This window comes from Bactrocera latifrons, unplaced genomic scaffold, assembly GCF_001853355.1.
Source record: "Bactrocera latifrons isolate USDA-ARS-PBARC rearing strain unplaced genomic scaffold, ASM185335v1 scaffold_12, whole genome shotgun sequence".
In the NCBI taxonomy this organism is placed as follows: Eukaryota; Metazoa; Arthropoda; class Insecta; order Diptera; family Tephritidae; genus Bactrocera; species Bactrocera latifrons.
Genome location: NW_017534630.1, coordinates 200650 through 227020, shown reverse-complemented (window position 1 = coordinate 227020; position 26371 = coordinate 200650). Strand labels below are relative to the sequence as shown.

The following is a 26371-nucleotide window of genomic DNA, read 5'->3' as shown; positions in this document are numbered from 1 at the left end:
AAAAGCTGGTTTCTCGGTCGGTGTCACTAAGGTGTCTGGGCTACAAATCAAGTGAGTTATGGGCGTCTAAATGATTTTATTTAAAGTTGGCAGTGCACATTACTGTAATTATTTACATTTTCGCTTGTGTAGACAAAAATAAAAACAACGAAAAATGTAAACAAATATAAAACCCAAGAAATAAAATCCACAAAATGTATTTAAATGTCTAACTGCGTGTGAAAATTTGTTTTAAGGCAACAAAATTTACATTCGCGCGCAACAGACGCGCTAAAAAAACAATAATAACTCAAATAACTCAAAACTAACTTTCAAATATAATATATAAAAAATTGCACACAAACTTCAGTTTGAAGTCTTTGAACTCCATCATCAATTCGAAAAATAGTCGGCATATACTTTTTTGCAGTACAAACTTGAAAGTTACACCAGTTTCAGGTAGATTGAAACCAAAACCAGCAAGAAATCTATTATAAGTAATGAGTGAACCAGCTTATCTTGCTATGCAGATAGCACGAACTCAATTTAGTGCTGCTCATAGACGCGATTTTTTTATGGCGCGTAAGGATTTTATACTTACTTGTCTGGCAGGCTAATGCACCTGCAGCTTTTATGCAATAGCCCGCAGCCTTGTGCTTATACTACGAGTATATATGTATGTATAACAGTGTGGCGTACTTAAACAGTAAACAAAATTGTTTGAGCCTATACTATTTTGTCCTCTGTATCGCTTGTTGACTTGCAAACCTACGCCTTGAGCACTCAATTGTTTTGTAAGTAAAAGGTTGTGAGTGAAATGGCTTACATTAATGGCTGGCTATAAATAAATTTGGCAATGAAAGTGAATTATAAGAAAAATTGAAAGCAGCTGGCACTGAACTGAGTGAAAGGATTTAGTGGTTAGATCTTACCATTATAAAGCGTTCGAGTTTGCAATAAAATTGCATTAAACCATTGTTGTTTGCAAAGTTTCAGATATATCATGTATCTGGAAGTAAAAATTAAGCAATTGTGTAACATAAGAGTTCAAACAGTTATAAATTAGGCTAATCATCTTACTGATATGCGAAGATATCTGATCAAGGCTATAACTGCTACATTTTATTTACGATTTTGCATCAGCTAAACAGAAAAGTTATCAAAATTTTCAAAAAATTATTTTGAGAACTTAATTTTGATATCCATACCAGAATTCGTGTAGATAGCTTGTCAAATAAAAATAAACCCATACAGAGCTTAGTTTAGATTGCTCAGTTTGTATGGCAGCTATATGTTATAGTAGTTCGATCTGCACAATTTCTTCGGAGGTTATATAGTTTTCTTAGTTAATAATCCAAACTGAAACTTGTGAAGATATCTTGTAAAATAAAAGAGTTTTCCATACAAGGGTTTCGTTATGATTGTTCAGTTTGTATGTCAAATATACGTTATAGTGGTTAATGCGACGATATCGCAAAATCAGGGAATATTTCTTGATTATGTTAAACTTAGAATACCCTGTATACAAATACAATATATAGCTCTAATATATCTATTAAAATGTGTAAAATGTGACTGTGTGATCGCTGAACACCTGTGAGCTCTTTCTTCTCTCACAATCAATCAAAATTGTTGCCCTCTTTCAAGTTGAGGTTATTTTGTATTTAATATAACATTTCTGGAGGCTTAAGGTTTAGGCTTGCAATCACGAAATATTTCCTGAAATTTTGTTAAAAATAAATATTGTAAACACTTTGTAATCCCATAAGTTTCTTAATATACTCTATACCTTTTCTACAAAATCTTTTCTCTAAAAAGTTTCTCTAAAACTTTATAAAAAAAGACAAATTAAATTTTGGTTGCTCATACGCACCCGCCATACGGTGTCAGTTGCAGCTTATTACATATTGTCACCTAAACTGGAAAACAACGTATCACCAAAAAAATTAAAATTTTGTTTTTTATTGATGCATAAAATATATGTAGTATAAAATGTCTGCCGCTGTCAGATATAACCAATATGTAACCAATATATAACCAATATATAACCAATATAAAACCATTTTATAACCAAAACTCAAATTTTTGTTTCAATACGAGTTTTATCGTATATCGTTTTTCCTTCGCCTGTATTATTATGAAAACCCGTGTTACGTTATTGTGCATTTTAGATAACGTTATATACAAATGCCTATCTGAAAATCCTTAATTCACAAGTTTGTGGAAAAACGAGCGATCGAGATCAGCTACGTTAAATAATTATCATCATTCACAATTCCACGGGGCACATATTTATAAACGAATAGGCGTGAGCTCAAATTTTTTAACCACAAAGTAATTAAGAGCACAAGTACATATGTATGTTCATGTATAACAAACCGCACATTTTTTGCAAACCACGCACTTGTATAAGTATACTTTGTAATTTATATTACATGAGGCCTACAAATCAGTGTCATTGATAAATTAAAGCAGCAAAGAGCCTTCGTGTATTGCATTGAAGAAAAAATAGTAAATAAACAAAACATGTCATGCATAAACATACATATATTGTAGTCGAGAAAGTCTTTTCGTATTTTTGAACAGCTGTAACTTTTTTCAACCAATTGGGGTGGTCTTTTTTTTTTTAATGAAGCTTAAAATCTCACCTTTTCAAAACTATATGGTGTGACACAATGTGATTGGTAGCACTGGAGATATCCGACTGCAACGACAGCTATTGACATAATATGAAAACACTCTTTCGACTACCCAATATTTTTATTTATGGCAATTATGGTTATCTAGATAAATATGTCTAAGTAAATGGGTGACAAATCATTTGTACATAGAACGGTCATATTATCAATCGGTTAGTCAAATAACTTTTCATAAAAATTGCGAAATATTATTCAACCGCATTGACATTATTTATTACAACTGAACTGTAGTATAAACAATGCGAATGCGGCCATCTATCTCTCACAAAGCGCTCGATATATCATATATAGGCACACGTGCCAACAGATGTATATTTTCATTCACGCAGGTTTGTGGCATATATTCACTTTTTAACGAATATCATGAAAACATGATCTCTCAATTCCTGCAAATCAATTACCGAAATTGTTTACTAATTGTAACAGAAATTGCTTCAAGTACATCGTAATCACAAGTACTATTTTGGAATGATAATATACTTACGCAGATTTCTGCAATCATTCCGATTTTAAAAGTTGTCGATTAGTTTATTTATAGCCTCTTTACGTGTTTGCCCACATATTTGCACTAAAATTAAACATAAACAACAGCAAATATATATTTAAAAATTGCAAGCGTCGCTAGTAATCATAGGAATTTGTTGCCGCTTTCAAAACGTGTTGCGCATTTTTTCATAAGGCAAAGTTACTGAAATAAAATTTTTTGCGGAGTAACTATACATATACTTAAATATGAGCAAATTGCTGGTTTGAAATCTCTTCAGCTTTTGACTGAGTTCGAGGTTACTATGAACACTTTTGAAACATCTTAAAGGGAAATTGAAACGCCAGTCGGAATGTAAGAAAAATAAGTACTTCTTTCGTAAGACAGGCTATAATTTGGTATTTTATACCCTGAACAGAGTAACTTAACTTTGCCACAAAGTTTGTAACTGCCAGAAAGAAACGTCGAAAGCAGAAAGTATATAGTATATACCAGTTAGTATAAGTTACACTTAAGTGTAAGTCAACAGCTTGACAAGCTGGGTCGATTTTGTGAAGCGGTATTCATACGAAGTTCATCAATCGTCGCTGGATTGTTGGCATAGACCATAGACTTGACGTAGCCCCACAGAAAATTATCTACGGGCGTCAAATCGCAAGGCCGAGGTGACCAATTGACTGCGCCATTTCGTGAGATAACTCGTGCACCACATCGATTGTGACATTCGCTGTGTGGCTTGTCGCGCCATCCTATTGAAATCACATACTGTTGAATTTTATATCATCTAATTCGGATCAAAACTATTTGGTTATCGTTAAGCAGTAGCGATTCCCATTCACAGTAACGTGTCGGTCTTGATCATCACATAAGAAGTGCGGCCCATAGAAGCCGCCGGCCCATGGGCGAACAACACCAAACTATAAGTTTTTCGGAATGAGTGCGTGTGGATAGCTGCCTAAATAATAACGCATATTTTGCTTATTGTCGAAGCTATTCAGCCAGAAACCGTAGTTGTTCAATCATATATCTGTTGCTGTCCCATTCGGTCTACTTTTGTAGCGTCCCTGTTGAAACCCCCGTTATATTTGTCTGTGTTCGCTCTGTCTGTTGCTTAGCTTTCTCTGACTTTGCTTCTAGCAAGATGCATTAGAAAAAAACGTTACATCCCAACTCAGCTCTTCCTTACTTGTTCTTCATAAATCTGTTTTTTGGAGAAACTGCCAATATTGGACCAATAATAGCCACAATACAAACGGAAAGATCAAAGTCAATTTCTTGTATGAACATCTTTTTTTATAACAAGATATCCTCTCAAATTTTAACTTGAATTAATTTTGTAGTTTATGCTACAATCTCTAAAGAAATTTTTCAGATCGGCCCACTACATACAAATGGGTCGACCAAACACAGGTCTTGGTCCAGGTTGGTTCTTGTTATAAACAAATTATTGCTGGAAATAAAAGTGTTCATTTCTATTATTATTCTCTGTTATTTATTGATGAAAAATTCTCACGCAAATCGATAAAAACCACGTAGAATTCTTAATAATATGTGTGTAGCTAGAAAAAAAAATGCTGATCTTGATAATGCCACAAATATTTTTAATTGAATGAAAATGCAATTCACGCTGCCTACTCATGGCTGCTCAACATTAAACTTTTAACGCCTCGCGCGCTTTTCTTCAGTGCCAAAAGATGAAAACAAAGACTGGAGCGATCGAAAAGCCACAAATGTGTACTATCTATATAATAATAATACATATAGGCATATATATACACATATTTATATAAGTACGTACATGCACTTATCTACAACTAAGTGCATACATTTCATTAATTTGTTGCACTGCCTCTGGGCGCCTTGTGGTGCATGCCTCACGCTGCTAGCTAGTCAGTCAGTCAGCCACTTCTTTCCGCTCTAATAAATTGCAATAAATTAAGAATTTCTGCAAAGTGCAACTTATAAAGCAGCAGCAACAACAACAACCAAGTGTTAAGCAGCCACGCAAAGTGATATTTGTTGTGTTGCCACACACACAAACGCATGGGTGTTAACCACCAAAAGGCCGCAATCGTAACTCATTTGTTGTATGAATATATATGTTTATATATTAATGTGTATATATATTTGTCTGATGTTCGCTCTGCTGCTAGCCGAAGCGTATCCCACAATTTCGGTTGCTATTGCATGGGTGCATGTGTTGGAAGCACACTCGGCTAGTCAGCAACTCTGTGTTGGCGGTCAGTAGGCAGGAACTTTGGAAGAAGCAACATAAATGCGCATCTAAATATTTGTTGTTGCGGTAACTAACATATGTACATATATATTATTTCTTCGCATTCGCACGCTAATTAGCATATATCTGCATATAATCAGGCGTATTTGTTGAGCTTTAATACCAAAAACCACAATGTTGCACCCACATTTTTCGCGCTCTTATTACTTTTCTGTACGCAAATAAATGCAGATAGGTATGTTATGTGCGCATTACTCGTACATTACTTCAGTTTTATAATCTAATCTTGTCTTACTGTTTTACAGAAATATGTATTTTTTTGTGCTGCCATTTGCTTGCCACACGCACAATTAACTCCCAAATTAATTGCAGTTTCGCACGAGCATTGCACCACTACAAAAAATATAATACCACACAAACACATATGCCTAAAGTAATGCTTTTTCTATACTCTCTTTTTTATATTGCCCTTGCAACATATGGCGCTCGCTTGCGTGCGTGTGTGGGCAGCACTTGACTAAGTTGTCTTAACAAAATTGAAATTAATTTGGTTTGTTTATATATTTGTCAATTAGTTTAATTTTTTTTTTTTTTGGTTTTTTGGTTTCTTTCAGATTTCGTAAATTTGGTTTCGAACGCTTGGCACGTACTTGAGTTTATGGTAAGTCGCCGTTTTGGGTCATGCTTATGTATGTATGTGTAGAAAAGTCGTTAAACCAGCGTAGCACGCATATTTGGTACTGAATAGGCTTTTTTAATTAAGAAAAATATTTGTGCATATAAAGGATTATATTTCTAAATATTTAAAGGACCTACCTATTGCGAAAATTAACCTTTAAAATAGCATACTAAAATTTTAAATCAATATCTCAGATAATTTTTGAGTTACGGTTTTCTAAACTGTAGCCGGTCGCTTCAATCACCTCCTTAAGTCTACCCCTAAACGCATCCTCAAAGTAATTGAGGTATTACTTGGAGACAAATAATCCGTTCATGGAGATCCGAGGTAGTAGACGAGATTGTCAACATTGATTGCTTTTACGACGATCTGGAGCAGAACGTGGAAAGACCCCACTGTATGGAATAACAGGAGAGGTATTGATAGTAAGAGCGCAGAACCTACTGAATTTCGCATCACGCCTTGGCATCCCAGTCACTCTATCTGGCATTGCTAAAAACCAAAACTTTTAACCTAACCTCCATCCAAATACTCACAGAAAGTCTAAATCACTAAAAGAATAGAACACATTTTTTTACACCTCGAGTGACTCGAAAAACATTTAATTTTTTTTCTTCAAACTTTCTTGTTGAAACCAAATGTCGCCGAGATCGCAAATAGTCCGTTATCATGGCGCGATAACGGTCACAATTGACGGTTACGTTTTTATAGGCATCATTTTTGAAGAAATAAGGACTGATGATCTCATCCACCCACAAACCACACCAAACTTTTTAAGTTTCTCTTCGTCTCAACTGCGAATGGTGCTGAATCGGCTCTCCTCGATTTTCGTATACACTTTCAACAACATATATTTTTCTCACTGGATGCTTGACTTGGGTTTCGGTTTCTTCGACTTAACTTAACTTAAAACTGCACATGGTCTGTTCAGTTGAATATCATCCAGTAATAAATTCTGGCTCTCAAAACGGGTAATAGTATTGAAAAAAGTGCCTCTACTTGGATAACCCGTCAATTCTGCATACAAGGATTATCCAGACTAACCAGACTGATACCTTGATCTGATCAAATCGAGCCAAACCAAAAATTACCTACACTTTGGGTTCAACTTTTATTGCATCTGTAGATTATATACGGACAATATTTTTGTGTATGTCTCTTCCACTAAGAAGGGTATTTATTTTAGCGCCATTGACGAATGCAAAAATTTATAATTTTTCGTACACAATTTTTTTTTTGACTATTTTTTAAATTTTTTGACAAATTAATAAGTTAATCATTTTTTAATTACAATAATCGCGTTTTTAATTAACACCATAGTGAATTAGGACTTTAAGTAATTGAGAGGAAAAGTATTTCAAAGCTGTGGAGGCTGTCGAAATGAAAACAAATAACTTTAAAAACATGTTCCACGCCTTGATACAGGTTTACGAAAAAACTAAAAAATGACAATAAATTATATTTTCTATTAAAAAGTCATGAAATCGTTCCCAGAATCTAATGAGTTCTTGGTCATGAAACTCTGCGTCAAACAGTCAATAAAGATATCACAAAATCTTAGGAAAAAGCCTTCTAATGTATCATCGATTTCATTTAGTCCAAGTCGTTCTACAAATTTCGTCACAACGTATTTTCGAAACCGCTATCGAGATAAGATAATCTTTTTTATCACACTAAAAATTTGTATCATGTTTATCAAGAAAAAAATTAAAATAATTTGTAGTCACGACTAAGATATTTCCAACTAAATTTCTTCTACTTTTTCTTAAGTCTCCCAACATTTGGTGATTCATAAACACATAATCTTAAAAACGAGTTTATGGAATTTGAAAAAAGCATTTTCCGTTGAAAATAACAATGTTTTTCTAAGGCCGAAAAAAAGAGAACCAATCTTGCATATACAGTTTATTCAAATCTTACGTAATCAGAGCATTTAAGACTGAAATTTCCATCCAGAAAACGTAAGCTAAAGCTCTAAAGTCATTTGATATATTTACTTCGAAGATATACTTCATCAAATCCTTAAACTTCACTCTTTGCTGGCTCTAGTTCCAAGTCAAATCGAATATTTTTTAAACTGATTGAGCTACGCTTTCGCAAAGTAAACGGTTTACCTGACAAGGTTGTGGAAATTATGCAATACTTAAATAGGATTTTGAGCTGAAAAAAATATTTGAAAAGTCTCATACTTGTTTGCTTACCACACTTATTTCTTTTATTGTGGCAAAGCAACTGGTTACCTTGCCCGCAAAGGTTTATGTTCAAGGCTAATAGGATTACATTACAATAGCAATTGATGTTTACACACATTTGCTTCGTAATAAGCTTAAAGTACACCACAGTTATATGAATAACGAACACAGTAACTGACGCCTGAAATGCAAATGCTGAAGACAAAGAAAAAGTAGCAAGTAATCAAGGCTTTGATGAAGTGTCAATAACTGAAACCAAACGCGATATATATTTATATATATTTTGTTTTTGTTTTTCATAAGTGCGTGGATTCATAATTCTATCTGAGCAGATTACTGTAATGCTAGTGTCGATTAGAATTCATTTTTTTATTTTACAAAAAACCAAAATATTGGTAATAGAAGCACAATTGTTGTATTAATTAATATCAATTTACATAATTTTTAAAAGTACTTGACTTCAGTTAAAACTCAAAGCGGATGTTGTCAACTAATAGGTATACATTTGATGATTCGGCAAATTTTGTATTTCCTTTTGCAATCTAATCTTCAAAGCCGGACGTTTTATTGAATCTAAATTTTTTTTTAGTTTTATGTTTCCAACTATGATGAACAACTTCAACTCCGCAGCAATTTAGGACCTTCTTTTAGTAACTTAGAGAAACAACACAAAACTCGCTAAAGATTAAATTTTATATACAAACTATTATTTTATTTATAAAGAAACATAAAAAAATTTCTAAAAAACACTTTTTTTGGCGATAACAAAAAATCCGAAAAATCAAAATTTGCTTGAGCCATCACAAGCGAGACTTATGTATAAAAACTGTATGCAAAAGTAGACATACTACTGTGGGCCAAAAGTATTAAAACTTTTTAATTTAAATTTCGCGCGAAAACTTATTCGTCGAAATACTTTTTTCTAGATTGGTATGACTTTCAGTGATATCTGTGCAAAATATCACATCAAAATAATCATTAGTGTTTAGTATACGCTTGTATTTCTGACGTATTTTGTGTGCGGAAACTCAAATTTCTTGTGGCGAAATGAGCAGAAAATGGAAAGTGCTTTCGATGATAATTGTTTGTCGCGAGCAAGAGTTGGCAGCGAATCACGTCCAGAACGGCCATCAACATCAACTGTTGATCAACACGTCAATAAAATAAAGAAATTTGTGCTTGAGAATCGACGATTAACTGTCAGAGATCTTGCTGGCTTCTTTGACATATCGTCATTTGGGCCGAAGAAAAATTAAAACACGATTGGTTCCAAAATCAGTAAATTTTTCTAAAAACATTGTGTCAGCCTTTCCAACTACCAGGATAACATGAAACGTATTATTACTACCGATTAGTTTTGGATTCATGGTTATGACTCAGAAACAGACGATCAATTGGCCGAATATCATGACAAAGGTGAGTCGAAGTCGAAAAACCACGTCAAAGCAGGTCAAAAATCAAGATTATATTGACAGTTTTCTTCGACCATCGGTGTGTGGTTCACTCCAAAAAGCTTCCGAATAGCCAAACCGTCAACAAAGAGTACAACTTGAGTATTGTACGTCGTTTGCGCGAAGCTATTTGTAAAAAGAGAACGGAATTATGGGCCGACAACTCTTGGTTTTTGCATCACCGTCGCATACAACATTGATTCTTCGAGAGTTTTTCGCTAAATTTTCAACAAATATCGTGCCGCATAGGGTGGTTATTCGCCTGCTTAAGCTCCATGTGTTTTCTAGCTATTCAGAAAACTTGAACGACTACCTCGAGGAAGCCGTTTTGAGTCAAGGTGCATTGAAGACTATTTCGGAAACTGACTTTAACAACTGTTTCGAGGATTTCCACAATGAATTTAGGTCAAGTGGGATTACGTTCAGATGAACCACATAGATTTTGAAGAATAAATTAAGGCTTTTAAAATTATGAATAAAGCCTTACTATTCTTTGCACATAGTATTAAGAACATAAAAAATCTTGCACCAATATAGGCTAAATTTTTTATCCACCCGGCTTAACGGGCAGTTTCAATGGACAAGTCCGAATCAAATTTTATCATAGTATAATCATATTTTGAAAAAAGGAAACTTGCTTTTTCTATTATATAATGCTTAAAGAGTGGCAAATTTGAGTTAGAATAGTAGGAGATTATTGCACGATCTTATAAGACAACCACTCAAACTTGGAATTTCATTCAACTAGATAACTTTGTTATTGCTCTTTATATACTATATGGAAATTTTCTTATAAGGGAACGAAGCGAAAAACTTGTTTGTCAATCAAATATTTTTGAAGTTTTTCCAACTTTCTACCAAAAACCACAAACAACAGCAAGCACATGGGTGCAATATTAAAATCATTGCCAAAAAGTTTCGCCTTCAATATTGCCAAACAATTTGTTCAGGGTCAATAGGAAAATAATAAGTGCAAACAACAATAACGGCGAAGTAATGAGTCAAAAGCCTGTAATTGTAATATATTTTTGTAAAAACGGTCATTATTGCCGCACAAAGGCGCTTGTGTGTCTGTATGTTTTGTGGTGAGTAAAGCTTGCCACACCCATTTGATTACACGAGCTGAAGTACGGGTGTCATTATATATGTGGCAAGTAGTCAAAAAAGCAAATTGAGAATTTCTTAAATTTTCATTTGTTGTATTTATTGTTGTTGCTTTCAATACTACCACTGCGCCGAAAATATGCTCTATTAACCAGAAAATAGTTTAAAAATTATTTTTTTTTATTTTTTTGCTTTTTATTGTTTTTATTGTTGTTAATTTTACTTTGTAATGTAGCTGCATATTGCCAGACCAAAACTGTTTGATGTTATTGTTATTGTTTTTTTTTTACCTTATTTCAATATTATCGAGTGCCTCGCTTTTTTATGCTCTTATGACTATACATTCTTCGTTTTACTTATTTGGTTATGCTTTTCATAAACTTATAATAGCAACTAAATACTTTTATGTACTTAACGAGCCCTCACAACTGCTCCACTTCTCTCCTCGCCGCTTTTTTCTTCTTCTTTGCTTGACTGGATTCATAAAAAAAAAAAAATTATTGAAATTAAACGCGCTGCACAAGCTCATATCAAAAGCAACTGGTGACATGAGTAGCATATTTATGCACAACAAAAGCAACAAATTTATGAAAGATTAACGTCAAAAGGGCTGCGCCGCACTTTCTTTTCCACTTTGGATAAAGAAACGTAGTAATCATAATAATTGCTGCTTTAATGGCATTTATTGGTCAGTAAGTTGATATGAAGAGACTAAAGGTAGATAGAGATAATATCTATTGCCTTGCATATGAATATGTTTGAAGTATGCAAAGGCATTAGGGTGAGACATTTTTTGTTGGAAAAAAAGTTTTAGAAAAAAAATTAAATTTAAAGGAAAAAAATTAAATTTAAGGGAAAAAAAATTTTAAAAAAATTTAAGTTTTGTATTTCTGATAAGAAATTCAGCTGCTCTTTCTGCTACTAGCATCCTTGTGTGACATTTACCAGGACTTATGTCCTGATGTCATTTATTGGTTGACATGAAAAGATGAGTATAAAGATAATATCTATAGCGTTGCATATGATTACAATATTTGAAGATTTTAAAAGCATTTGGGTGAGACATTTTTTGTTGGAAAATAAACTTTAGGAACGAAAATTTAGGAAAAAAATATTAATTTTAGGCGTAAAAATTTTAGATTTTAAGGGATTTTTTTGTTTTAAGTTTCGTATTTCTGATAAGAAATTCAGCTGCTCTTTCTACTACTAGCATCCTTGTGTGACATATACCAGGACTTCTGGTTCAGATAGTCCACCAGTCTTTAAGATAACGATCTGAAATTTTGTGGATGTGTTTTTCTTCTTATGGTGCTGCTCGTTTATCGGAACCGTATATATTGGACGATTATTGGATATAGCTGCCATACAAACTGACCGATCAAAAGCCAGACCTTGTATAGAAATTCTTTTATTTGACAATTCAACTTTACAAAATGTATCACAGTATATTCTCTAAGCAAATGTTACAATTTCCAAATATACTGTTCACATCGGATCAATATAAAACATAGCTGTCATATAAACTGACCGATCAAAATTAAGTTCTTGTAAGGAAAACTTTTTTATTTGACGAAGTAACTTCAAGAAATTTGCCACATATTATTATACAATATTCTGCGATAATTTCCCAACATATTGTTCAGATCGGTTTACTATATCGCATATCTGCCATACAAAGTAAATTCTCGAAAACTACTTCTTGTAGGGAAAACTTTTTTATTTGACAAAGTAACTTCAAGAAATTTGCCACATATTATTATACAATATTCTGCGATAATTTCCCAACATATTGTTCAAATCGGTTTACTATATCGCATATCTGCCATACAAAGTAAATTCTCGAAAACTACTTCTTGTAAGGAAAACTTTTTTATTTGACAAGTTATCCTTACGAAATTTGGCATAGAATATTTACTAAAGCAATGCTACAATCCTCAGTCGTATTGTTCAGATCGGCCGACTATAGCATATAGCTGTCATTCAAACTGAGCGATCTAAATCAAGACAAAAATGTTTAATACACTTTCACGCTATAAGAAATGCGCATGTGAGGGATATTATAACTTCACTGTAGACAAAGTTCAAGTTTTTCCCGTTTTTTTTTTTATTTTTTTTATTTTTTTATTTTTTTTATTTTTTTTTAATAGCAACACCACCCTAATGTTCAAGCACAGAAACTACACAATTTGTTGAAATAATTGAAATATTAGAAAACCTCTTGTACTCTAATTTCTGTTTCTCCACTTTTCGCCGTTCGAACAATGCATTTTGTTTCCAAAAAGAGCAACAACAAAAAACAATAATATTTGTAATGATATTATTCGACTCAAGAAATTCAACAACTTTTGCTTTCATTTAGCCCATATCTTGAATGCTTGCTTCACAATCTAGCAGTGTGCTTGTATTTACACATAAATATGTGCTCGTATATGTGCATGTGTGCGTATATATGTGCATGTGTGCGTATATATGTGTATGTGTACGAATATATGTGTACGTGGTCTCTTGTTCCCCTGAGCGTATCCGCTTACTGCTTTTACAAAGCTTTGAACTATTACTGATAGTGCTCTCATTGTTTTTGTTTTTCTTTGCATGCGCTCACATGCATGACAGGCAAGAAATGAAATGAAATTGCACACGAGTAATTCAGTGGAAAAGTGAAAATGAAAGTGACCAACTAGCCGGGCAGACAGCCGACCAGTCAAGTAGCCAAGCGACCAGTTAAAAGAGCGCGTGATACACACACACACACACCCATATATACATATATTTTTTCAAGCTGCTCTTTGCAGCAATTTTATATTGCAGTTGTTTTTGTTACTTTATTTGTTGCCTTTATTTTTTTGTCGACTTGCTACAAGTTTTTGTCTCGTTACAATTCAATGACCACAGACATCACGGTGCTTAAGATACGCTGATGGATATCGCATGCTGCCTTTCTCGGCTGCGCATCCATAAGCAACAAGAAGCAACACCGACTTATAAAGATGCGATATGCATATATGTACATACATCTGTAAATATGTGTGTGTGTGTAGATGTATTTAGTTATATATATCTGTCCGTATATACTTAACTGCCATTGCAATCGCCATTCAGTTATCATCATGTGCATATTAGACACGCTAACAATCGGCAACAACAGTATTAACAACAACAGCCAGCATCTATGTGCCACTAGGCGTATTGATAGCACTGACGTTATTAGCCTTGGTTGCACATAAATCCATCAACACTTCAACAGTTTTTTGCACTTTTCCGTTTTCAATCATTTGCCTATTGTTCGCGTTTTGCTGCAGTTTTTCAGCTCTTTTTAATTAAATTTAAATTAAAGTTGGAAAATTATCGCAAATATATGCAAATCTGCGAGTTGAAGTTTATAAAATTGTGGTTAATATAAATAAGCTGAAGTCTGTGATTAATTAGTATAAGGTTTATTCACTTTTCACCGCGCAGAGAAAATAATCAGAACGGTTGGTTTAATCAACTTTTTCAATGGCGAGGTCATTGCTGCTGCAAGTTTAACAAAATAAATAAGTGTTTAACTGAATAATGACATAAAAATATTCACAGAAAAAATGTTAACTTCGGCTGTAGCGAAGCTATAATAACCTTCACAGCTTCCAGTTTTGTATAATATTAGGTTGACAAAAAAGTCTTGCGGTATTTTCGCTAGTTGGCGCTGAGAGCGTGTAGTTCTAGTTTYATTCGTTGCATCAGGTCATGCTATACCTTTTGGGAAAGCTCATTTCACGCGCTAACATGTGTTTGATTGATTGTCGTTTCTTTTAAGACGTTCGTGAGTTATAGCGTCGCAAACGTGGAGCAAAATAAAGAGAAAATAGGGCATATTTTACAGTACTACTACGATAAAGGCAAAAATGCATCTCAAGCCGCTAATAAAATGTGTGCAGTTTATGGACCCGATACAGTTTCCATTTCCACCGCACAACGATAATTTCAACGTTTTCGTTCTGGTGTAGAGGTGGTCGAAGATGCGCCACGATCCGGAAGGCCTGTCGTCGAAAATTGCGATAAAATCGCTGAATTGGTCGAAAGGGACCGGCACAGTAGCAGCCGTGGCATCGGTCAACAGCTGGGCATAGGTCATCCAAAAAAATTTTATGAACAATTGAAATTCAATAAAAACACCTCAAAAATACCGCAAGTCTTTCTGTCGAAAATTTGTTGTACCAACTCAAAAACTTTCCATTTTGTATGCAAAAATTTCAAAATATAGCGAATTTCCTCATTATTTTACTCAAATTTTAACAGCTGTAACTTTTTTTAACTTCCCCGAAATTAATTTAAATGAAGCTTAATATCTCACCTTTCCAACACTATATAGTATGATACAATGTGATTGGTAGAACTAGAGATATACGACTGCAACGATGAATATTGACAAAATACGAAAAGACTTTTTTGACTATCAATATTATTAAGGTAGGAGTAATGGTAGTAATATCAGCAATTGATGCTAGAGAGAAATATTGAAACAGTCGTAAAGTGTTCATTGAACTAAAATTTTAGAAGCATACTGGATTTCAATTAAAAAAAACTATAAAGTCAAAGAATCGAGTAAGCAATTAACAGTCTTTCAATCAATTCCTCAGTCGATCAATGAAAGATTCATTCAATGGAACAGTCAAATAATAAATGATTGTCCTAATTGATTAACTAATAAAGCAAGTTTTTATAATTACTCCATTAATAATTAAATCAAACAAACAACTAATAAACAAACTTAATCAATTATTCCAACGATTAATCAGTCAAATATTCTTAGCTACACTTAGTAACTTACTTACTTACTTACTTACTTACTTACATAGTTAACAATCTTATATCATCTATCAATCAACCATCCAATCCTAGATTCAATGACAACGTTCGCGCGTTTCGACTGGTGTCATCAAGGTCTGAATAGAAGCGGGCTTGTCCGCATTGATTTTAGACTTCACATATTCTCACCGGAAAACGTTTAACGGTGTGATATCTCACAGTCTTGGTGCCCATAGACGTGAAATTATCTGCTCACCAAAGTGTTCACTCAATAAATCCATCGATTGATGCGATGTGTGGGAAGTGGCGCCGACTTGTTGACACTAAATGTCGCCGAGTCCACGAGCTTCAATTTCAGGCATCAAATAATCGGTTGTCATAGCGCCATAACGGGCGCCATTGACAGTTACGTTCACCCCGGCACAATTTTTGAATATATATGGACCGATGATTCTTGATGAAATGCCAGCTCTCGAATCTTTTCAGGCTGCTCTTCATCCCAATTGCAGCAATTTTGTTTGTTTACATACCCATACCGCCTCACCGCTGAATAAAATTTGACTCGAGAACGTCGAATCTTCTTGTAACTTTTTAAGAGCCCATAAAGCAAAACGATGTCGCTTGGGAAGGTCGAGCGCTTTCAATCAACGATTATGACGTGAAATGCGCCATGTCGTTCCATACGTCAGTCCGAGTTGCTGCAAACGTCGCCAAATCAACTCTGCACGGTCGTCGTGTGCACTCTCAGATAAAGCTGCTATATTTTCCTCACTGAGCCTCAAAAAGGGTTATAGTGTTACGAATAGAACGCTCAGTAAGCCGATTATGTTGGCCATAAGTTGAGCGCAGCGTGCGAAACACATTCTTTACAGAACGTGAATTTTCGTAATAAAATTGAACGCTTTATAAACGTAGTGAAAAAAAAAATTATTATTTAAATAGAAGTTGAAATTTGAAACATAATTTTTTTTTTCTTGTTTCATCAAAGCAAATTTCTTGTAAACATCCTGGGATATATTTCACCAGGGATCGAAATTTTTATTAAAAAGCTGACTTAACTTATAGTCACAGTAAAAGCATAGCTTATTACATAACTTCACAAGTATATGTAAGGTTTTGTGTAAACGAAAAGGCAACATTTTTTCGAATTCCCGCTTTCATACTACGTCAGCAATGAACCTGAACTTCCGAAAGCCACAAATTGCCTTTTACCGCAAATTATGCCATAAGACAAGCAATTACATTTTAAATGGTACTTCGGCAGCGAGTAGTAGCAACAACAATACAAAGTTTTCATTTTAAAGTTATCGCGGAATGCGGATATTAAAAATTGACTCTACAAATTTTCAAATTCAAAACACTTAAGATCGTTAAATGCCATTCAAAAGAGACTGAGATAAAAATCAAAGATAAACCGGGGGATTGTGGGTAGAGTGGCATGCTGCCGATGAAATGAAGAATGAGTATCGGATCGGGTATTAAAACAATGAGGAAATTCGATTTTGTCATTATGAAGTGCAAAAACAAAAATTTTAAAACATAAATTTCAACGCGCTTGCGAATGACTGGAGCATATAAATTAAATGATAAATATATATATAGTATATATACGCGCATGCATAGTTGTACTATATGTAGCAAAAGAGTTGGACGGTATTTCCACCTGCCGTTATACATGAAAATATAAAATTGTAGCCCAGATCCGCAAGTTGCGCTTAAAACCGATCAATTGAGTGCGTCGCGCATATAATTTATAAAATCACCGACTTGCCAATGAGTGATTATGGCCACAACAACAATAATAATAGTAAATAATTTAGTTGCTACGCGTTGTATACACAATGTCTCAAGCAAAAGCTTTTCAGTTTCATTTTAGCAGCAACCGATCCTTGACGGATTGCTGGGCGGCAGCTTCGAAAATGCTAGGAAATCAAGCACAAACTCGAATGTTATGCATTTGATTGCCAATACGCTTGAAAAAGCGAGCAATTTTGACTTCCTAGATTTAATTTACTTAGCTTAGACGCGTGTGGTTTAATTCAATTATTTGTATTGCTTTTAATTAAAGAACAAAACAGCCAGTATTTTCCAAGCACACACACTTTAATTATAAAATTATAGCATTCTTTGCATGCGCACGGCGTGAGAACGTGCAGAGCGTGTCAACACAACTTGTAGTTATGCATAAGAAATTAACCGCAATTAAATCTAATTACATACTTTTCGTTCTGTTTCGCTTGCAGGCCCAACAATGACCCGACAACAACAAATGTTTAACACCCCAAGCAGCGCGTTGATCGCTTGCCTTTGTGTATGCTTGTTCGCGCATGCGCAGGCAGTTGAAAAATGGTCACGTCAATTGGAACCGACCTCACCCGGCGTCTCCGACTCGTTCGATTGGGTGCCGCTAGCACAACCAGTGGACAGCTCGACTGCCAAAGATCGCTCGGCGAATGCGCGTGTACTCACCTACTCCCAAGCCTTTCCGCCAAACGGACGCTTTGGTGATTTGCCAAAGCCGCATAATCCACCAGCACCGCAACAGCAGCCATTCGATTTCCCATACCAATTTCAACGTTTCGTAAATCAGCCACAAGCGCGTCCACAAGTCGGTTCACCTTTCGGCGCGTCACCGCTAAAGGCATCCGCGCTACAAGGCGGCGAACCGACTTCACAGTCTTTCTTCAAATTCGAAATGCCTTTCCGTACAGATGGTGGTAATCGTGGTGTCGGCGCCACAGGACCAAGCTCACTGCAAACCGGCTATCAGATACAACACACCTTTGGTGGTGGCGGCGCACAAGCTACACTCTTCAGTTCACCACTATATAATCAACAGCCGGTGTTCCCACCAGAATTCCACCCAATACCACAGAAACCCATACAGCAACCTTTGCAGAAACCGTTGCCACAACAGAATTACATTGATGACAGCTTCCCGGCTAAGAACATTTACCGTGAGTCTAAACCGAATCCAACGCAGCAATCTTTGCAGAGCGTTACACCACAAGTATTCCCTGCCGACACACCAGTGGAGCAATTCTTCGATTTGAATAAACCGCAATCCGGCTATAACGGGCAAATACCTTCGTACCAACAACCGGAAAGCTTACCAACAGCGCCCTTCCAGCAAAGCGCACCCACCGCACCCGCCTTGGCGCCCAACAATAATGTTGGCAATCCACAAGATGTACAGCTGTTGTATGTGCCATATGACACGCTCTATAATCAGCAAAAACCCGAGTCGCAAGCTTACGAAGTGAACAAATACAATGTGAATCCTACATTGCCTACGGTTAATCCATTCCAAATCAATAATTTTTATACGCAAGACACGCTTGGTTCGCTGGATCAACAGAACTATTTTACATCAACACCCAGCACGAGCACGAGCCGCCCCAAGACCACCACACTCAAGCCGACGACTATTTTCCAGAATTATGTTAATCCTCAACAGCAATTAACTACACCACGTCCGAAACCGAAGGCTCATCAACCGCCGCTTGCCATGTTCTTGGTACGTAACTCGGCACGTCCCACGCAAGCGGATGTTGTTTCAGCACTACGTCACTCCAACACAATCGCTGTTGTGGATGCGCCCACCAAGAAAATACCAGAGATATTCGTCGGTCCAGCTGGTATGTCGACACCGGAAGGTTATGCGAAGTTTGAGCTACCCTATTTATCGCAACTCGCACAAACTCGTGAGCTACGTGAGATACCTTTCTTTGTAGCGCCGCTTAGTTACCGCACACCCAGCGGTTTCAATAAGATCCTTTTGCCTGAGCCACATGTTGGCTCAATCGTCATAAATCTCGCCAAAAGCAACAGCGCTACACAAGAAATTGTGAGCCAGCCAGCTAAGCCAAGCGTAGTTTATAGCCAAAACGATATTAACCAGTATCAGCCAGCACAGCCCACACAGCGTGTGCGTCCACAACGTGTAAAGCAGCCATCGGCAACCAAGGACTACTATCCAGCATTGAATGAGCCTGTGCAGAAACCACGCGATCAATTTGAGATCACTACTCAACGTTCCACACTGGCGCCTACACGCGGCAACAAATTCAACTACTTCTATAATCAAGATGCCATACGCGAGGTCAACTCACCGAAGGTCACCAAACTTGATCGCCCAAAGAAGAAACGTCCACAGCACACAGTTCAACAACAACAGCAGCAACCAGTTGAGCAACCTGCTTTCACACAAACCATTAACAATCCATATGCTCAATTCCAACCAGCACCTAACCAGATAATCAATGATGACATCTACAAAGTTCAGCCCAACCGTCCAGCGCCTAGCACTTCCACTTCCACAAGCACCACTACCACTACAACCAGCACAACTTCAACGACTGCTGCACCAGCACATACCTTCTTTACTTACAATCCCAATGGACAGGTTGATTATCAGAATGCCAACGGTCCTCTCTACTCTTTTGGTACCATACCAAAAGAACCAGTTGAGGAGCCGCTACCACGTTTCACCACACGTCCACCCACAAGCACTACGCCAGAGGAGGAGTATCGCATGAAACAGTATTTCCGTCAACAAGATGCTTTCCGCAATCGTCCACAATTAGTAAATCCCACGAATCCACCTTTCGAGCAGGTACAATATACGCCCGTTGATTTGGACTACGAACGGGATGCCAATGTACCATCCACCACTCATAAGACTACATCGACCACCAAACAACGTATTACGTTCTACTCACCGTCACAATCAGCGATCTCGGGACCGGAAGATGCATACAATGTGGTCTCGCCACAACGGCCGGATGTCTTAGAACTGCAGCGCGAAAAAGATGTACAGACTGAATTGAAACCGCATCGCCAGCAAGCATCTAGTCAACGTCCTTTATATAATCAAAACGAGATACCCGATAGCACCGTTGAGTATGACCCCAATCCTTATCATGTACCGTCAGAATTGCCACCACTCACACCAAATCTACCAGGACTAGTAAATAATTTGCAAGAGAAGGATAAACAAAATGCTATAAGTGAACTTACTACAACTACACCAAATCAGCCAGAGCCAGAACCAGAACAGCCCACACGTCCAACGAGACGTCCACTCAATCGTGTGCGTAAGCCACTCGTTTCTAAAGTAACCTCTTCTGTATCCTACTCTGAAACGGAAACATCTACAAGACGTCCCGCACAACGGGTACGTCGTCCATTCGGTTCACGTGCAACAGCCAGCACAACCAGTTCACCAGATGCCGAGGCAGATATCACACCGACAACACGCCGCCCATCGTCTGCAGCGCGTAATCCACTTATACGCAATCCCAATCGTATACGCTACCAACCCACACAAGAGGAACGCCAAAGCTTGCGTACAAAACACCGTAAGAAGTATGGCGAATCAGGCAAAGATGAAGATTTGGACTACCAACGTGATGTTTTGAATCAAAATTATCCAGTTATAAAGCCATTGTCATCACGCAAACCATCTAGCCCGACGGCAATACCGAGTTCTTATGCGACAAACTACGGTTCCGAGGCACCAACGTCAGAAACTCAGCAAGTGTACACGGTTACGCCAAGCAATACAGTGGAAACGAATGAGCAGACCTTCCCAGCCGGTATGTTGGAACCAATGCAAATCGCTCAACAGTACAGTCAGTACACTAAGGACAATTTCGGACCAGGTTATTTCCCCAACCAAGAGGATTTAAGTCCTACAGAACCGATAATACGCAATGAGATCAATCCAGTCTTTACCACGTTTCCGAGTACAACAAGCACTACAACCACTACCACAGCACCAACAACAACCACTGAAGAGCCGTTAGTTACCACAAGACGTTCGCCATTTATACGCCGAAATTATCCACGTTTGCGCACTACAACTACCGAACCGCCAACCACAACAACACCGGAAACCGAAACGAAAACTTCGGTAAGTGGCAAAAGAGATTCTCAATCAAAATTTGTAGAATATATATTTTTAATACATTCTTTAATAGCTACGTCCACGCATACCACCACGTAAGGTGATTAGAGTGCGCGCACGCACGCGTCGTCCACAAACTCTATCATCAACCACGTCGATTCCAGAGGAGGAAGCTGAAGTTGAAGAGCCCAAGAATAATTTCCGCAAAATAAACCGTTTCAATCATGATCTGTATGAGAACGAGGTGAGCCTTTAGCAATTTCTTGTACAGCTCAAAAATATTACGTGTATTTATACTCCCAAAAAGGCCTCACCACCGCAAAGACGCCGTCAAAGACCGAACTTCCAACTGGATGGTCAGGAATCACAATGGTCTCCAGCATTGAAATTCGGCGGCAATCACCACTTCAAGCCTACTAACCCCAAAGAACAGAATAAGGAGAAAGAACACAAGTTCGATGAAGAGCCGGAAATCGTGACCATAGGACCTGAAGATAGCAAAAAGGCGGATAACTTTGAAGTGAACGTATCCGCAAGCTTTGGTGAGACAAAGCCAGCACTTAAAGGGCCTAATCTAAAGTAAGTACATGAAAATTTAATTAAAACATGGTATAGATACATAAGGTAAAAACAAGACGGGTATAATGTACCGTCATGACATTTGAAAGTCCAGATTGTAACCAAATGCGCATTTTAACTAAGTATTATCAAAAATTTTCCCAGGCCCGAGAAATCATTTGCTGAACTTCTGGAAGAAGTCATGGGCAAGGCACCTGAAGAGAAACCACTCGAATCAGCAGAGGAGTCCACGCAACGTACAACAGATGGAACTTTCTTTGAGTCACAGAAAACCACAATTTTCAACCGCGTCAATAGACGCAACAAGTTCAAGAAACTCAGATTGCCTTCAACACAAAACACTGAAAGCTTCGAGACGGCCGAGTCGCAAGGTCTTGGTTCCCAACTGTACAATTCACTCTACGGCAAGGAAAAGTCTACAGAAGAAATAGTGAAGGAACTTAAGACGACCACGCCACTTACACCGGTATCCACCACATTTACAATAACAACAAACAGTCCATTAAGTGCAATGAGCACCAACGAGCCGACAACATCGGAACCCTTAGAGGTCACATCGTTTGCAACAACACTCGCTATGGATGAAGATTTGGATAGAAGCACAATCGCGCCAACAGGAAATGAGGACGAAAATGCAACCGAAGAGAGTGCTACACGACGCATGGATGAAGCAGTCGATGATCTAGAATCGCAACCAAGCATATTCTCCGAAGTCAAGAGACAACTACACGATCTATTCGCCATCGACGAATCGGAAGATCATGCGGTAACCGCGGCGTTGGCGGCAGTCGGCAAGCGCAGACAAGAATACATGAATATTAAACGCACCAAAGCCGATACGACTACACAAGCGATGAATGCCGCAACGGAGGAAGCTACAGAGCCCACGTTATCAGCGACGGCTGTAAAAACGCCAGCGGACGACCAAGCTAAAAAGAACTTGATGGACAAAGTCATCTACGCCACGTCCACGTCGATGAAAGTGACATCCGAAACGGAGATTTGCTATCGCGGACGTTGTATACGCTCCGAGGATTTGCCGGCAAATCATAAATTAAATTAAGTCGGGAAGCGCTCAGCGCAAGCGAAGAAAATATGCCGCAGCGAAGTAAGAGAGTTCCATTTACCCTCTCTTCGTCTCAGCTGGTGTTTATATGTATTCATGAAAGTAGCTTATGCGAATTCGTATTCAGAGAGAAGATTGTGATAATATGAAGAAAGAAACAATACAGAAAAATCAAAATTTCCATAACTACACAATCTGTACTAAAACATAACAATAATCGGCTTAATAATTGTACTATATTAATATGACTATATAATGGCTTATCACCGACGAGTCGATGAGTTTAGCTATGTTTGTATGATAGTTTGTAGATGTTTTTGGAATTTTCCTCTTTTCTAGTGCGCGCTGTCTATATGACTTTATTATAATTACTTAGCTTTTAATATAAATTTACGAAAATCTAGTTTAATTTATAAGGGAGTTTAAAAGTTCCGAAACCTGCGACGCGTCCAGTGAGTTTTTGTTACATTTATCCATCCATTATGTTAATATAAGCTTAAATATTAAAAAATATATTTTTTTTTTTATGCAAAAGCAATCAAATACTTTATATAATTAATGTAATGAAACGAAACGAATTATTAACTGTATCTCTAATGAATTTTTGTAGCCACAGGAACGAGTAAAAAATATATTATATTGTTATTGTATTGTATTATTTTTAGTAAGTCTTATATGATTGCGAATTAAGTAGTCTTAAGTCTGTAATATATTTAATAAAAGACCAATAAACTTAACAATAATAAAACTAAAATATCCAACAACTTCTACAATGACGAAATTCTCCCACTCAATTAGCTCTCGCACTCAGGTGTTTCCAAAGAGTATGCTCTCTCACATTTCAAGTTATATTAGGTTGGGTTACGAGGTCAAGGGATCTCATTGGACAGCTGAGAACACCGGTCGTTGTTTTATGTAAAACTTCTTTATGATAGATCATAAGACCCTTACAAGCCGACAAAGCCTTTTGAGCCTTTCACAAGTTCCTTAAAACTGCTGTTACTGCTACGTCTCCTAGTTCGCTGAAGGTAAGACCGTCGAGATGTTTTAACCTCAGTTTTACAAGGCTGCATAATGAAGAATAAAATGCCTGAATGTTTTCATATCATCCATACAACTTGGTGGGTGAGATGGCTAATCAAAGATCTACTACATGTAGTTCTTTGCGAGGCCATAGAAAAGAAGAACTCCTGTGTTCGAACTTAACAATTAGCAAAACGCTTACTACCCAACAACAATTTGCACGGGCGTTTAATTTCCATTCCAATTAACTCGGTGGAATGTCTGAAGGTATGCGCTCCCAAATGCTTATCTTGACCTCCCAAACGCGGGACAGTCAATGAGGAAGTATTATATTAAGGGGTTAGGGGTAGTCAGAATTTTAATAAAATTAATGTTGTTTTTGCATTTTCGTTAAGAGTAATATCTTAAAAATATTCTCTGAAAATTTCACGCTGATCCGATGATTAGTTTTTGAGTTATTCGACAAATAACAAAGAGAGCTCGGGCACTTCAAAGCGCTGGTGTGAAGCTTTAAACGCGTTTTTCTCAAAACTATGTTTTTTGAACTGGTGACAACTGTAACTCCAAAACCGCCCAGTAGATTTTAATGAAATTTATACAGCTTTTAGGATACATAATAAACTTGGGCCTGGTCGAAGGATTTTTATTTTTTCAAAAATTTAGATTTTTTAAAACCAATTAACTGTTGATTTTTTCCCAAAAATTTAGAAAAAAAAATTCCTTAGGCCACCATTTTGTTAGTTTTTGAAAAAAAAAAAATTCCTTCGATCAAGCCCAGGATTATCTATTTATAAAACTTTTTTTTTATCCGATTGATTTTAGATAAATCTCCAAGGACTTATGGTGATCACTATATCTCTTACTATCTATCTTGGGCCAAAATGCTTTAGCGAAGGATCATGTACTAGTAGTCTCCCAGCGCTGGCCAAGCTTCAGCGAGTAGTAGAACAAAAGAGAATCCGGTTCTTGGGTGTCTTTTCTTGAAAGTTCATCAGCTTAACAGTTTCCTGCGATTCCACTTTAAAGGAGGCTACACTCCGGAGCAGTCAATCTACTGCTACCTTACTGGCTACAACCTCGGCCTGGAAGACACTGCAATAGTCATAAATTCTGAAAATGGAGTTGATAGAGAGCTCCTCACAGTAAAGCCCTCCACCAACCTCCTCCCAAGCTTTAACCCACCCGTGAAGAAGCTCGCCGCCCCACTCCTCCAACGGCTTCTTCCCACCCACAATGAGTAGATAAGAAGGCACTAGAGTTCAGTTTGACTCTCTAAGCTCGTGGCACACTTTGACAACTTGAGTCCATGAACATTTTTAGACTTATCTTATGAACGCCGATTGGACGACGGAGTCGGACCTGATGGAGAACAGTGTCAGATGAGTGGGGTTGATGGGGCATGCAAAAAGGTAGCCAGTGTCATGGGGAGACTCATTGCACGCCAGACATGTATTGAATATGTCGAAGTATATTCCGAATAAGTAGGAGCTCAACCTGCTACAGTATCCACAACGAAACTGCGCAAAGGTCACTCTCGTTTCTCCCGGCAACTCGAACTCTTCTTCTACGATGAGTGGTGGTTTGACTCCGAGGACGTCATTCACTGGAAGGGAGTCGGTGAAAGTGTTGATGGCTCAACTGTGAATGACGGTAAGTGCTTGTCAGAATTTGGTTGCATTGTGCCGCTCCAATTCGCTGACTGCAGGGTTATTTCTGCGAAAGCATGCTTGGAGAGTTTAATACCGTTCCCAATACAGTCGGGTCTACGAAAACCGGAACGGACCCGGATTTTTATCCGGCCAAGGACTGTCAACTCGGCAGAATTCTGCCGTTACAACAACAGGAGTTCACTACGCTCATTTTCCGATTCCGATAAAATTCCCACAAAACCCGGTTCTACGCATCGAAATTGTCTCGCACTTTATTCGGTTATTTTAGTAACCTAACCCCGTTTAGATCAGTAAGTCTTCCAAGTTTTGTCACGGATTATTGTCTAAGACAACGGTGTCATCTCTGAATATATTGTTTAGATCGGCCTCCTTTAGCATACAGCTCTCACACAAACTGCCGATCAAATTTTCAGTTCTTGGTATTACAGCTACTGCGCAAACGAAATAACTTTTGCACTTTTTTTTAAATTACTAAATATTTAAAATTCTTAATCAGAAGTATGACAAACAATTAAA

The 26371-nt window shown here is 37.1% G+C and overlaps 1 protein-coding gene across 2 annotated transcripts in view; it reads left to right on the top strand.

Annotated features, from left to right (window-relative positions):
* The window catches only part of LOC108978305 (proteoglycan 4), a 42089-nt gene extending 18278 nt beyond the window's left edge, over positions 1–23811 (top strand). Inside the window, exons 2-6 of one of the 2 annotated variants that reach the window (XM_018948510.1) lie at positions 6013–6059; positions 17853–21523; positions 21591–21761; positions 21825–22096; positions 22241–23811. In XM_018948510.1, the coding sequence (XP_018804055.1) occupies positions 17861–21523; positions 21591–21761; positions 21825–22096; positions 22241–23159 (5025 nt within the window). In that variant the 5' untranslated portion in view covers positions 6013–6059; positions 17853–17860 and the 3' untranslated portion in view covers positions 23160–23811. The remainder of the gene's footprint in view (positions 1–6012; positions 6060–17852; positions 21524–21590; positions 21762–21824; positions 22097–22240) is intronic. The other variant, XM_018948511.1, reaches the window with a different exon arrangement.
* Positions 23812–26371: the final 2560 nt, after the last annotated feature.